General features: G+C 51.1%; 1 protein-coding gene across 1 annotated transcript; it reads left to right on the top strand.

Moving 5' to 3' along the window:
• Positions 1–418: 418 nt before the first annotated feature.
• On the top strand, positions 419–7356 carry LOC141938984 (poly(A) polymerase gamma-like; the record flags this gene model as incomplete). Its single annotated transcript, XM_074858022.1, has 3 exons — positions 419–598; positions 6055–6128; positions 7245–7356. Coding segments are annotated over exons 1-3 (361 nt in total), but the record flags the coding sequence as incomplete, so codon positions are not given.
• Positions 7357–12734: the final 5378 nt, after the last annotated feature.

Genomic DNA, 12734 nt, shown 5'->3' with positions numbered 1-12734 from the left:
AGTCTGTCCTGCTAAAAGTACCTTTGTGTCTGAACAGCAAACGCTGCTTTTGTTCTGTTTGATGAAACTTCAGGAGAAAAGTTCAGTTTGGGTTTCTTCAAAGTATCTTGCAAGAGAAAAATCTATTCTCCTTCAACAAAGGCCCTACAGACAGACGACCCAGAAAAGTACAGAAGTGATGTACGTGCTAATCTCAGAGAAAGGCTCTGATACGACAAGACATCAAGGCAGTTGGGAAGCAAGCTTTTTTCCAAAGATGTATTCGACTTTACAAAAGCATTATGGTTTTACCTTAAACTTCTCTGCAGGCTGGGATGTTAGCGGGGCACTGTCATCTAAACGCCGCGGAGCAGAGCAGCCTCAGGGTATTTTGGCAGCTTTAGGATCCGGCTGGTGATGGACTCTGTCGGCCCAAAACGCCACATGGCACCGAGCTGTGGGGAGTGCTCGAAACCATCTGCCGCCGTTAACCGCGTGCGCGAAGGGCTCCCGGTACCAGCCGAAGTCACAGAACCATCCGGGTTGGAACAGACCTTGAAGATCATCTCGTCCAGCCATCAGTCAAGCGACACTTGTCCGGCTCCTCGGCACCACCGAGGTGAGAACGAGCGGACAGGAGGGTGATGGGCTCTTCTCCTCTCTCCCCTCTCGGAGCGGAGGGCGGCCTGTCCCCGGGAACGTCCACCGGCTGGAGCAGGGACAGGGCTGCTGGGGGGGCCGCCTTTGGCGGGCCCCGCCCGCGAGCAGCTCGGCCCGGCCCGGCCCCGCTGTAAGGGCTCCCTCAGCGCCGGGCTCCCCCCGCCTCACCTGCCCGCGCCCTCCCTCCTGCGAGGCGGGGAGCAGCGCGGGCACCCTCCGGCTCGGGCCACGGGAACACCCGCCCGGCACGGGCGCGCCTCAGCCCGTTCCCGTGACCGGCCCCGGCCCCGCCGGTCCGGCGAGCGCGGCCCGTCAGTCCCGCTGAGGGCGGGGTGGATCCGCCGCCAACAGCCGCCGCCGGCAGCGGCGGGTCCGCGCCCTGAAGGAGAGGGGCGGGGGGGCGGCGGCGGCGCGTCTGCCCGAGGGGTTTTTCCCGCGCAGCCCCGTGAGGGGCCTGGCGGGGCCCTGGGGGGAACCTGCCTCCCGCCGGGGAAAGCTCCTCTCCAGAAGAACTGCCCGGCCTCTGCCAGGGGCAGGCAGGGAGCGGGCGCGGCTGGAGGCTCTGGGGCTCAGCCCCGGGGGTCGCAGCCCCTGGTTTTGGGGCGGTTCTGGGGGCGGCTCTGGGCTGGGCTCGGCTCCGCGCTGGGGTGTCCCGGCACCCTCACAGCGGCCTGGCTGGCTGCGGGCTGCCGCCGGCTGAGGCTTTATGCTGGCATGAGGGTACGTATCCACCTTAATGTGGCTTTCTCTGAGTGTTCCTGATCAGGTTACTGTGCGGGGGATAATTTTGCAAGCTCACTCAATACCCCAGTTTTTTTCCTGAGAAGTGAGGGTTGACAATTGGAAATGGATGCTGAAAAGACTTCTAAAAGTAGCTGAACTGCTGGGCCGGTTTTGCTGGGGCTGTCTAAGCAAAGTGAAGTTCATCTCCTTTCCCTTTCCCCTTCCAGCCGGTGTATCTTGAACCTGCGGCAGTAAATCAAGGGGTAACACACAAGTATTCTTTCCGAGTAACTGCTCTGCCCGTGGGGCGACACTGATGAGCAATCTTTAGTTTGTAGGTCAGGCTGCATTTGATTCTGTGCTTGTTTGTCACTGCCCTGGAGTCGTTCAGGGAAGAGCTGGTTACTGAGTGTGCAGTGCTAGTTCGTACTCGTTGTTGACCTTGACCTTTGGGCTTCTGCACATTTTGTCTTGAATAATGCTTTTTCAGTAGCAGTCTAGCTGCCGTCTAGCAGTTCCTGTCTCCTCGGTGAATTCTGTTCCAAGCTCCTTGTTTTCATGATGCCTGGGTCAATCCCAGCGTTTCTGCATCCTGCTGCATTAATTTCTGTAGTCATTTGCTTTGGGTGGAAGAGTCAGGATGGTTCCACTGTAAAAATGTGCAGATGGGGTCAGAGTTGGGCTTTGCTAAGGTTTGCACAGAAAATGGGTTATATTGCACTTCCCCTTAGTTCATTTGTATGGTTGAAGCATAATTCTTCATCTAAGCTGAAGCAGGAGATTGCTTTGGAATGTTTCTTATGCCAGCAGATCTTTGATCAACAAACCAAGAATCAACAGCTTGTATGGATTTTAAAACCCTTCACAGCTGTATTGGGTCTGTGTGTAGCAGGGGAGGGGCTCCTGTGAGTGACTCTTTATAAGGGGGTGTAGTGATAGGATGAGGGGTAATGGTTTAAACTGAAAAGAGGGCAGATTTGGGTTTGATGTAAGGAAGAAATGCTTCCCTGTGAGGGTGGTGAGGCCCTGGCACAAGTTGCCCAGAGAAGCTGTGGACCCTTCAAGGCCAGGCTGGACAGGGCTTTGGGCAACCTGGGCTAGTGGAAGGTGTCCCTGCCCATGGCAGGGAGATGGGACTGGATGGTCTTTAAGGTCCATTCCAGCCCAAACCATTCTATGATACTGTGACTAACCCATGTAATATTTGAGGCTGTCTGTCTGTGAAGTAGAAAAAGAGCCAGTTTGAATAATGGCATCGTTAATCCCTTTAGCCTTAGGGTCTGCATGTGGACTCTGACCAGCGTGATGAGTTGTACAGACCTTTTAATGTGTCTCTCCCCCTTTTGCTACTGGTGTTTCTGTAGAGACCCTTGATCCGTTAAGTACAGTGCTTCCCTCCTGTCCCGCTCTTTTCTCTCCTGGTTTCAGCTGGTAATGTAAAGTAGGGTTTCTTCTCCATTTTTGCCTTTCTAAAGCAAGGGTTCTGTGGTGTAAAGAAAATGTGAATGCTGCCTTTAATTTAATGTTGTCCTGTCCTGTCAGTCCTGTGCTGCTTCTGATGGCAAATAAGTCTAAACATGGAGGGCAAACGGAGGGTTGGAGGCACAAATTATGCCTTGCTGTAACTGGAGTTCCAGGGGCTCCAAACCCAGGTGCCTGGTGTCCCGCCCAGCCTAACTGGGCAGTGAGCTAGCTAAGCCAGGTTTGAGCACCCTCTGCATACGGAGCTTAACTTGTGCCGCTTTATATGCTGAGAGACGTCTCTTGGGTTTAGACCGAACAGATGTATGTAGAGCTAAGCCTCTGAACTCTAAAAATTGAACACTGTGTTAAGTGCATGAGGCTCTCCTAGCAAAATTAGCTGCAGATTGGTTGATATTTTCATTCATACTCTTCCATAAACAAAAACAAGGCGATGCTGAATTTACTGCATCAACTCTTTAACAGACCGCTTGGTTATATGTCCTTCCTCTACAATCAGCTACAATGCCCTTCCAGAATCGGAAGCACAGCAAATACATTTAACTAGAAGAAGCCAGTGTTAAATGGTCTTATTCAATGTTAGCAGGAAGCTGATGGGAATATCCTTAAATGAAAACTGATACGAAACTGAAATGTGTCCAAAACTTCTGCTGTATGTAGTGTCACCCTTGGTGGATTTCAAACCTTTTCATTTCCTGGTGACCAGTTCTAACTGTCCAGAGCAATGCAAATAAGTTGTATTAAGATGGCAGCAACTTAGATCTTTTCTTACATCCACAGATATTTTTGAAAAAGTAGTTGTGACTTATAAGTTAGATCAAGTTATCTAAAAATCATAAGCAGGACAATTTTTTTCTCATTTATATTAATGCTGGGTAAAAGAACAGACATTGATTTGGAAACCTGTAAACTGAAGGGGGATATCTGGCATATTGAAATATCAAATCTGGGATATTGAAAGACGGGGAAGAACTGAATCACAGGTATAAGAAGACTGTCAAATTTGTTAACCTCTTGGGTTTTTAGGGCAAACTTATGAGTTTTCTTTACAGGCTGGTTGTTCTTGGTAATCTGAATCACTTAGTCAACGAATGGATTTCAGAACTTGGTGAGAGCAAGGGAACGCTTTTTTCTATGTTCTAATCAAAACAGCTGAAGCCTTTTTATTTCTTTCAGAGGCCATACTACTAGGATTTATGTTGAAGTTCAACCTTTAACTTTTCTTCTTGAGTAGAGCTGTAGTAACTGCCATTGAAATAAGGTATAAAAGATACTTCAGACCAAGATCTTGAAGTCTTTGGGGCACTGAATAAATGGGTGAAGTGGCTCTATCAGTTGACTTGCAGCAGTTAACAAAGGTGAGTTAGATGGTCAATGGCACTAATGGTGCCCCAAACAGCCTACAGCACCCAATCTAGTTTGAAATGGTTACACTAGACTTGCCCTTTGTATAGCTCTTAGATTGTGTTAATTTACATGTGTCTGCTGTGGGGAAGACTAATAATGGGTCTTAATTTCTGTAAATTAATGAAAGGACTGCTAAGTTACTTTTTTTTTTTTTTGAGTTGCAAGCACTCACTTCAGAAAAACTGTAGCAGTCTATTAGACTAACGACTCAGTAGGGAGTGAGAAGACATTGTTTATGGAGGGTGTTGTAGTCTTTCTAAAAAACTCTGCTGCCTGAACTTGCACATAGATCAATGTGTATCTTCTAAAGTAAACTCTTCTACCCACAGAATCTTCCCCCTTCAGCAGTAGCAGATGTTGGTGGCAAAATATTTACATTTGGATCTTACTGGCTGGGAGTACACACTAAAGGTGGAACTTTCATTGTCTGGTGATAGTTCTGATGTTTGAAAGTGACTTCCAACAATAACAGAAGAAATGGAGTCTCTTTGCAGGTGCTGACAGAGATGCTGTTTCTGTTGCTCCTAGACATGTAGAAAGATCTTTTCAGTCATTCTTTGAAAAACCAAAACGTCAGGAGAAAATAAAAAACCCTAAGAGCGATTGAGCTCTCTCCTTGCTAATTGTGCAACTTCTACAAAAAGAATATTCATGGTAAGACTCATATTGGTAGTGGATGTCTTACAAGCCAAAATTTAAAAAGCAATTGTTTCTGAGCACCTTCTAAAATACTGTTTCCTGCAGCATGAGAAGTCAAGCTTTTGGTTCCTTTCCCAGTGACTGTACATCACATCTGAATCTTTGTGGTACACTTCTCCCCTGCCCGTGGTTTGAGAATGAGTCAGCTGTATCAGAAAGCAAGGTTGTCCCTAGGAGCCTTGCTTTAATCTTAGGTCTAGTGAGGGGCTTGGAAATAAGGTAATGGCATGCAGGAAAGGAAGGGGCAGCCTGGAAACTAAGGCAGTTGAAGGTGATGTGGAAAGGCTCTGTCAGCGCCTTTGCCGTGCTGTCCCTCTGGATGTACTTTAGAACCTCTAGTTCATTCTCCCCTGGTCATGTTCCTCTCTGCCCACTCAGCCTGAGACGTTGCGGAAGGGACGCACGCTGTCAGCTTTACATAGAGTTAATAGGGGCTGCGCTGTGAACGTATAAAACTGCTTTGTAAAATCACCCTCGGGTGATGTATTGCACACCTTGTGTGTGAAACTGAGCTCCTGAGAAGTGTTTCTCTTAGCCTGGTCTTCCTCATGCAGACATTTTGAAAGACTTCATGTGCACAGCGAATGAGCCTTTGCTGGAATGACTGTCACCTGAGAACAGACTCTCAGTGGGCTGTGCACAGTTCTGACAAGGGGTCTACAACACTGAAAACTGTCCCATAAGGTATCCGACAGCCCCTCAGGCATTGCAGAAAATCAAAAAAGGAAGGCTAGTGCGCACTGTCCGATGTGGACAGAACTTTTTAGATTTCTCTGGATGTTAACCAGTAGAAGGAGAGCTACAGAAATCTCTTCCTTTTCTTCCTCACTGCCAAGGTAAGTACCTTACAAGCACTGACACTGATGGCTCATTGTGCACTGTTGGTTCATTACAACACAGGATCAGCCTCTCAATCTCTTGGCTAAGTAACTTTTTAAAGCCAGTATTAGTACCGTATTAGTGCCATACTGCTTGCAGCTTACTAACAATTTTTTTGGTTCGGAAGCAACTCAGTCTGTATACTAAGTAGTTCAGCAGTGTAAATTCTGTAGTTTATCACAGTTTAGGAAGAACATGAAAGTAACAAAAAATATTTTCTTACAGAGTCATCCGCTCCTTTACAGGCAGTTGAAGATGGTTATGTACCAGTTGTCAAGTTTGAGTTTGATGGCGTTGAGGTAAGCGTTTTGCTTTTTTTCTTTAAGTGAGAAATATTTTTTTCTTCCTTTGGAATAGGATAACTTCTCCAGGGACCTGTGACCATGCTATTTTACAAGGTTATTGGTACCTTAGAGTGTACTTGGGAAACTGTAATTAAACGGCCTGACCACAGCCTATCCCAGGAGAAGACGCTGCAGTAAAATGGGAGCTGATAGGAAAATAAGCCCCCAGGAAGCCTGGCAGGCCTGGGAACGTCAGGGCCGCCTCTTTCTAAACCTGTGCTGTAGAGCAGGGTAGTGTGCTTGAACAGCACTTACCTCACAAGGACTGTGCAGAGTGGGAGTAGAGGCAGTGTCCTTGCTAACTCCTCCCAGCTCTGACAAGCTGGCTTTCTACAGAGGGATGGGTATGGTGTAGTTCACTGTGTGAATCACATCAGCAGACTAAATGCTTTGTTGCAAATCAAAAATGAAGTGGTCATGAGACAAGCAATCTGGAAAATGACAAGTAGAAGTACTCATGTGACTCCTGCCTGGGTTTGTCAGCTGCAGGAATCCTTGTATCTTGACTGCCTCTTATACAGTGAATGGAGACCTGCGTGCTGTAGTACCTAAGCAAGTTATTGCTTGGTGTCACTCGCATGAAGACACTTATTTCGTGACCTTCTTGTGGGCTTTGTCTGGTGCAGACATTCACAGAATAACTTTCTTGCCTCAGACTGTGCTATAAACCAGATGCTTCAGGGTCAAGAGGGCTTACTGCATAGAGAAAATGCTCTCTCCTTCGCTGAAGTACAGCTGAGGTGGTTGAACTTACGTCTTAATTCTATGATTAATTTTAAGTTCCCTTTTAATGGAAATTCTAAGTTTAGAGGAATCTTTTTCAACCTAAAAACCCCTTCCTTTCTGTAGCTTAAAAAGAGGGGGGGATATAATGAAGGTTTTGTAAATAAAATATGGAACTTCTAGCAATTTTCTTGAGTTTTTTGGCAAATAAATCTCTTGGGAGATGTATCTGTAGTCACATAGTTCTAAATACAGATGTTAACCACTCTTTTTTTAGACTTGACTAACTGTCCCCGACTAGTGTGCTGTTTCCAAACAGTGCAGCTGACGCTTTTTTTCCTCTTTAAGATCGATCTGGTGTTTACAAGACTGTCTGTGCAAGCTGTTTCTGATAATCTTGGTCTCAGAGATGACTGGCATCTGAGAAGCCTGGATACAAGATGTATATGGAGCTTAAATGGTGAGCATATTTACACATCTTTAAAAAGAAAGTGTTACTGAAATTGGTATAGAATGCACATTAGCTCCAGTTTCTGTACAAGGTGCATAAACTGATCTCCTGTGTACTTGAGATCTGAGGAGGTGGCGAGTGGGCTTAAATTTAGATGTTTCAAGGAGTTGTGTGTTTAGATAGACCTGTATTTCATGTTTCTTGGATCAGGGTGTGTGCACTGTTCCAGTTTGCCACAGAGACTGCTTCAGATGAATAGGCAGAGCACTTGGTGGAGAAGAATGTGTGGTAGTTCATAAAAAAAAAATAAAGATATTTAAAATACCTGAAGCCTAACTTGCTCATTGTTTAGCAGGGACTGGTTGAATTGTTCCTGGCTGTCGAAAGAAACCTGGCTTTCAGAATCCTCTAGAAAGGCCTTATTAAAAATGGTTGGCGATAGTCTATAAACTATGATAAAGCTGTTGAGGGCACCAGTTACCTGAAGGGATACTGAATGTTGTGTGTAATCTATAATTTTTAACATACTACAAAGCGAGTAATCCACACTTGTTTTCATAGATTTGAACAACTTTGCACAACTTGCCTGCGGGGCTAAAGCAGAAACGGGGGCGGACGCCCGCCCGCCCCACGGGGTCCCCTGGCCTCGCTGTCCATTCAGCGCCTCGTGGGGAGGGCAGACGGCTGACCTTCAGCCGCAACAGCAGCGAGCCATCGAGCAGGACGGTGATGAGTTTCTGGTTACAGGACCTGCGGGCTCCGGCCCATGGATGCTTACTACGGCGCTTACTACGGCACGTCACGCGTTGTGGGTGGCACAGGTGCCCAGCCAGGGGCCTGGCCCTGGATCGTCAGCATCCAGGATCCCTGGGAAGCAGGCACGGGGCATGTGTGCGGAGGGTCCCTCGTCAGCCCACAGTGGGTCCTCACAGCAGCCCACTGCTTCCTCGAGGCCAGGTAAGGAGGGTCAGGCACGGGGATATCCCCCCAGCACTCGCAGGTGCCCCATCCGCAGCACCACGTGCTACGCCCGTCCCCTTTCTTTGTGGTACACCAAGTGCCTGGGCACTGCAGAGCCTGGCTGAGAGACTGCTTGGGAGAGGGCTGGGCTCTTGCCACGGCTTCCTAGCAGCCTCCAGCTCGACACGCCTTGAGCCCAAGGCGTGCTAGGGCAGTCGCACCCTCCGTAGCACTGCTTTCCTCTCCCCCGTCTGAAGCAAAGGGCAGGGAACTGCTGGACTGCTGCAGCACGTGGCTCGGCTCCCTCTGAGCCCTCTCCCCATCTGCCTTCCAGGCACATCGCCATGTGGCGCGTGGTGGTTGGGGCCAACCACTTGACTCAGCCGGGCCCGGAGACCCAAGTACGCAGTATTAAGCGGCTGCTGGTTCACCCGCGCTACAGCAACATCACCAAGAGGAACGACATTGCGCTGCTGCAGTTGGACCAGCCTGTGCAGTGCGGCTACTATGTACAGCTTGCCTGCGTGCCCGACGCCTCGCTGAGAGTGTCAGAGCTGACAAACTGCTACATCAGTGGCTGGGGGGCCACGACGGCGAGATGTGAGTTCACAAAGAGCGCTCGCGTCCCGAGCGTGAGCTCGGCACACGGGGGGAGGCGGGCTGGGCTTCCTGACAGCAGAGGCGAGAGCCACAGTCTGGCTGTGGGGACGTATGCCCACGGAGACATGGGCCTGGCCCAGGGCCCAAGGCGAGACAGAAGGCCAACACCAGTACAATGTCTCTCACCATGCAAAGCCAAGCCCCAGCAAAGGGGTTCACCCACACAGGGCAGGAGACCTGGCAACGAGCTGCCGCGTGTTAATTCCTTTCTGTCCTTGCAGCCGCAGGAACCACGGATGTCCTGCAGGAGGCCAAGGTCCACCTCATCGACCCCAACCTCTGCAACAGCAGCCGGTGGTACCGAGGGGCCGTCCACCCCTACAACCTGTGCGCTGGCTATCCGCAGGGCGGCATCGACACCTGCCAGGTAGGAGCCTGCGACAAGGCAGCGCCCAGCGGCACACGCAGCCCCGGCACAGCCGCCCAAACGCACCCCGGCGTGGGCTTTGCCCACCAAGTCGCCCTCCCACCCCTGGGGCCCCACCGCTGCTGGGGCTCCCCTTCCCCAGCTGCATGTCCTTGCCCAGGGCCCCACTTGTCCCAGAGGCCCACGACTCTGCCCAGAAAGCCCATCCAGCGCTCCTGGCAGCTGCGAGGTCCAGCTCCCAGTCCTGGAACATCCCTCTTCCACACACCCAGCATCGCTGTGCAGAGATGAGCGCCAGTCCTACCCCACGGGCCCACGACCCTCTCCCAGACAAGGTCCCGGAGGCCCCAGCACCCGAGCAGAGCCTCTCCGTGCAGCGCATACAGCTCTGGCAGGTGCTGGCAGAGAGAAGGAGCCGGCCCTACTGCTGCCAGCGGCCACCCGACACCACCTTGACCCTCGTTCCTCTGCTGCAGGGTGACAGCGGTGGTCCTCTCGTCTGCAAAGACAAGACTGCTGACTACTTCTGGCTTGTTGGGGTGACCAGCTGGGGGAGAGGCTGTGCCAGAGCCAAACGGCCCGGAATCTACACCTCCACTCAGCACTTCTACGACTGGATCCTGGTACAGATGGGACTCTACTCAACAGCAAGGGCTGCTCCAACATCACGGCCATGGAGTCCTTTTATCACCACCTCAACCCCCTTGCAGAGGCCCAGCCCAACACCAGCACAGTCGGGCTGGTTTAGCTCCTGCCCCTTTCCACTCCAGAAGCTGCTGCAATTCTTTAGCCGGCTGCAGGAGCTCCTGCAGATCCTAAAGGGGAAGAAGGCTTGAGCAGCAGGAGGAATGGGATCCAGCGCAGGCTGCAGTGTACCACGGCCATCTCCTGCTGGGGCACTCACTGCCTGCGCACCCAAAGGCAGCCTCAGTGTCAAAGGCCTGCTCCGTCCTGCCCACGCTCCTCTGAGCGCACACAAACGCTCAACATGACTTACTTCTTCAAATAAAGCTTCCAATTTTCACAGCTAACCACGCTGCAGTCCAATTCAGTCTCCTGTGCAAGGCAAGGACTTCCATGCCTGCCACCTGCAAAATGAGGCCGCAGGCAGCCACGTCGGCCACAAAGGCAAAGAGTCACTCCAAAGGGCTGAACCCGAGCCTGGTCCGAGAGGAGGGTGCTCAGAGCCACCACGGCACGGAGAAGACTGACACAGCGGGGCCAGAAAGAGGATAGGAAAAATCCATGCCACACGCAGACAGCTCTGGGGCACGTGCGCACGCACACACTCCCGGGAGACGCACGTCTGCAACACAGAGCGCAACGCGCAGTGTTCACACACACACACCCCCCGAGCGTGCGCGCGCACACGCAACACACGCGCACAGGCAGCGCGTGCACACGCTGCAGCACACACGCACGCGGAATGCACACACCCACACGCCCCGCACGCACGCACCCCGCGTGCACCCACCCCTGCGCCCACCTGCAAGCTCACAGCGTGCACCCAGCGACGCGTGCGCTCGTAGAACGCACCTCCCACGGGGGCACACGCAAACTCCTTCACAGGACATGCTGCAGACAACAGTTGAGCCTTTGCACCACCAAAATGAGGCTTTGGAAGCCAGAGCTAACACTTAGGAAAGGAAAAGGGAGGCTTCCGACGCTGTCAGTGCAGCTTTGGACCCTAAATGGCTGCGCTCTGCCCAAGAAGTGAGGGTTTAGACGCTAAAAATGAAAGTCTGGGCTCTACAAAAAGGCTCTGGGTAATAAAAGACAAGTTGGGACCCTAGAAATAAGGGTCTGCCTTCTAAAATTGAGGCTTTGGACCTTCAACGTCAGACTTTGGGCTTTCCAAATGATGCTCTGGACCCCTGAAACCAGTCTGTGGCCTTTAAAAGCTGGGGTTTGGAACATATAAATGAGGGTTTGTACCCAAAAAATGAGGCTTTGGGTTCCATGAGAGGGGTTTGGAGCATAAAAAGGAGGGGTTTGGACACTCAAGATGGCAGCTTGGACCCTCAGAATGGCTGGCCGCCTCCTAAAAATGCTGCTTTGGAGCCTGACAATGAGATATTGGAGAGTCAAAATGCCGCTTTGGACTCTAGAAAGGAGACTTTGCAAACTACAGTTGAGCCTTTGGACTGTAAAAATGAGGCTTTGGAAGCCGAAACTAAGACTTAGGAAAGGAAAATTGAGGCTTTGGACACTATCAGTGGGGCTTTGGACCCTAAACTGATGCTTTCTGCCCTACAAGTGAGGGTTTAGATGCTGAAAGGGAACCGGTGGGCCTGAACAATGGCAGGGACTCCCTTGGGACCCTCATGTTTACCTTGACTGGCAGGGGCACAGGCACTGGCTGGGCAGGGCACCGCCAGGCTCACACGTGTAGGAGGGGTGGGGTTTTGGGTCAATTTGGGGGATTTAGGGGGCAGTACTGGTGAGGAATGCAACACTGTGGTCGGTGACCATGGTGTGGATGGGCTGGCGGAGGCCGATAGGGCGCAGGGCCAAGTGGGCCACGTCCAGCCGCAGGTCGTACACCTGCCCCCTCTCTGCGTTCAAAGATGAGGGGGGGGGGGGCGGGGAGGGGCTGAAATTGGGGTGTCCCTCCCCTGTGATAAGAAACTAACCGCTGGTCGTTACAGTAAACGTGTATTCGTATGGTCAAAGTGTACAAATACAATACGTGCACCGTGATCTGTTGTGGCAGACAGGCAACTCGACGTCGGCCTCTTAGCTCTGCGCAGCCCCTGACAAGCAGCAAGGCTTGGATGAGAAACAGGCCTTGGGAGAAAGATAAGGAACTGCCGAGTTGTGCCAAGGTGGCAGGGAAAAACAACGGACAGCTGCAACACTGAACTGGGAAAAGTTACCGCCGCGTGAACAGCGCGTGAACGAGAAGATGATTGGTCTGCGCAGCGCGTGTTAGAGTGGTCTTATGCTGCTAGGAGAAAAGGTTGAGAGCTGCCTAATTGCTGATTTGCTAATTATGAAGTAAGAGCTTTGACCAGAGCATAAGTATGTACTATTGTAATAATAAAGGGTCTTTCCTTCTGCACTTCATGGAGAGTCCGTGCCTCAATTGCCACAAATGGTGCCCCGTGTGAGGAGGGCGATTAGTGTGACCTGCTTGGATCACTCCGGTGGCAAACTCCTCAGAACTTCAGAGCTGCTGTGAGGAGCCTTTTGTAGAATTATTTCACGTGTACTGTGGTTTTTGAAGTTTGACTAAACCTTAATTGATAAAGCTTTGAAACAAGTCTTGCAGGTGCAGCTGCGAAACAAAGAAGGGGTGTTATTGGGGTCGTGGGGGAGTTGGGGGGTTATTAGGGTCCAGGGCAGGGTCTAGAGGGCTCCTGGGGGGGGTGGGGAGGTATGGTGGAGATATTGGGGTCCG

Source organism: Strix uralensis, unplaced genomic scaffold (assembly GCF_047716275.1).
Source record: "Strix uralensis isolate ZFMK-TIS-50842 unplaced genomic scaffold, bStrUra1 scaffold_475, whole genome shotgun sequence".
NCBI lineage: Eukaryota > Metazoa > Chordata > Aves > Strigiformes > Strigidae > Strix > Strix uralensis.
Note: the sequence above shows the minus strand (reverse complement) of the source record. Positions and strands in the feature narration are given on the sequence as shown.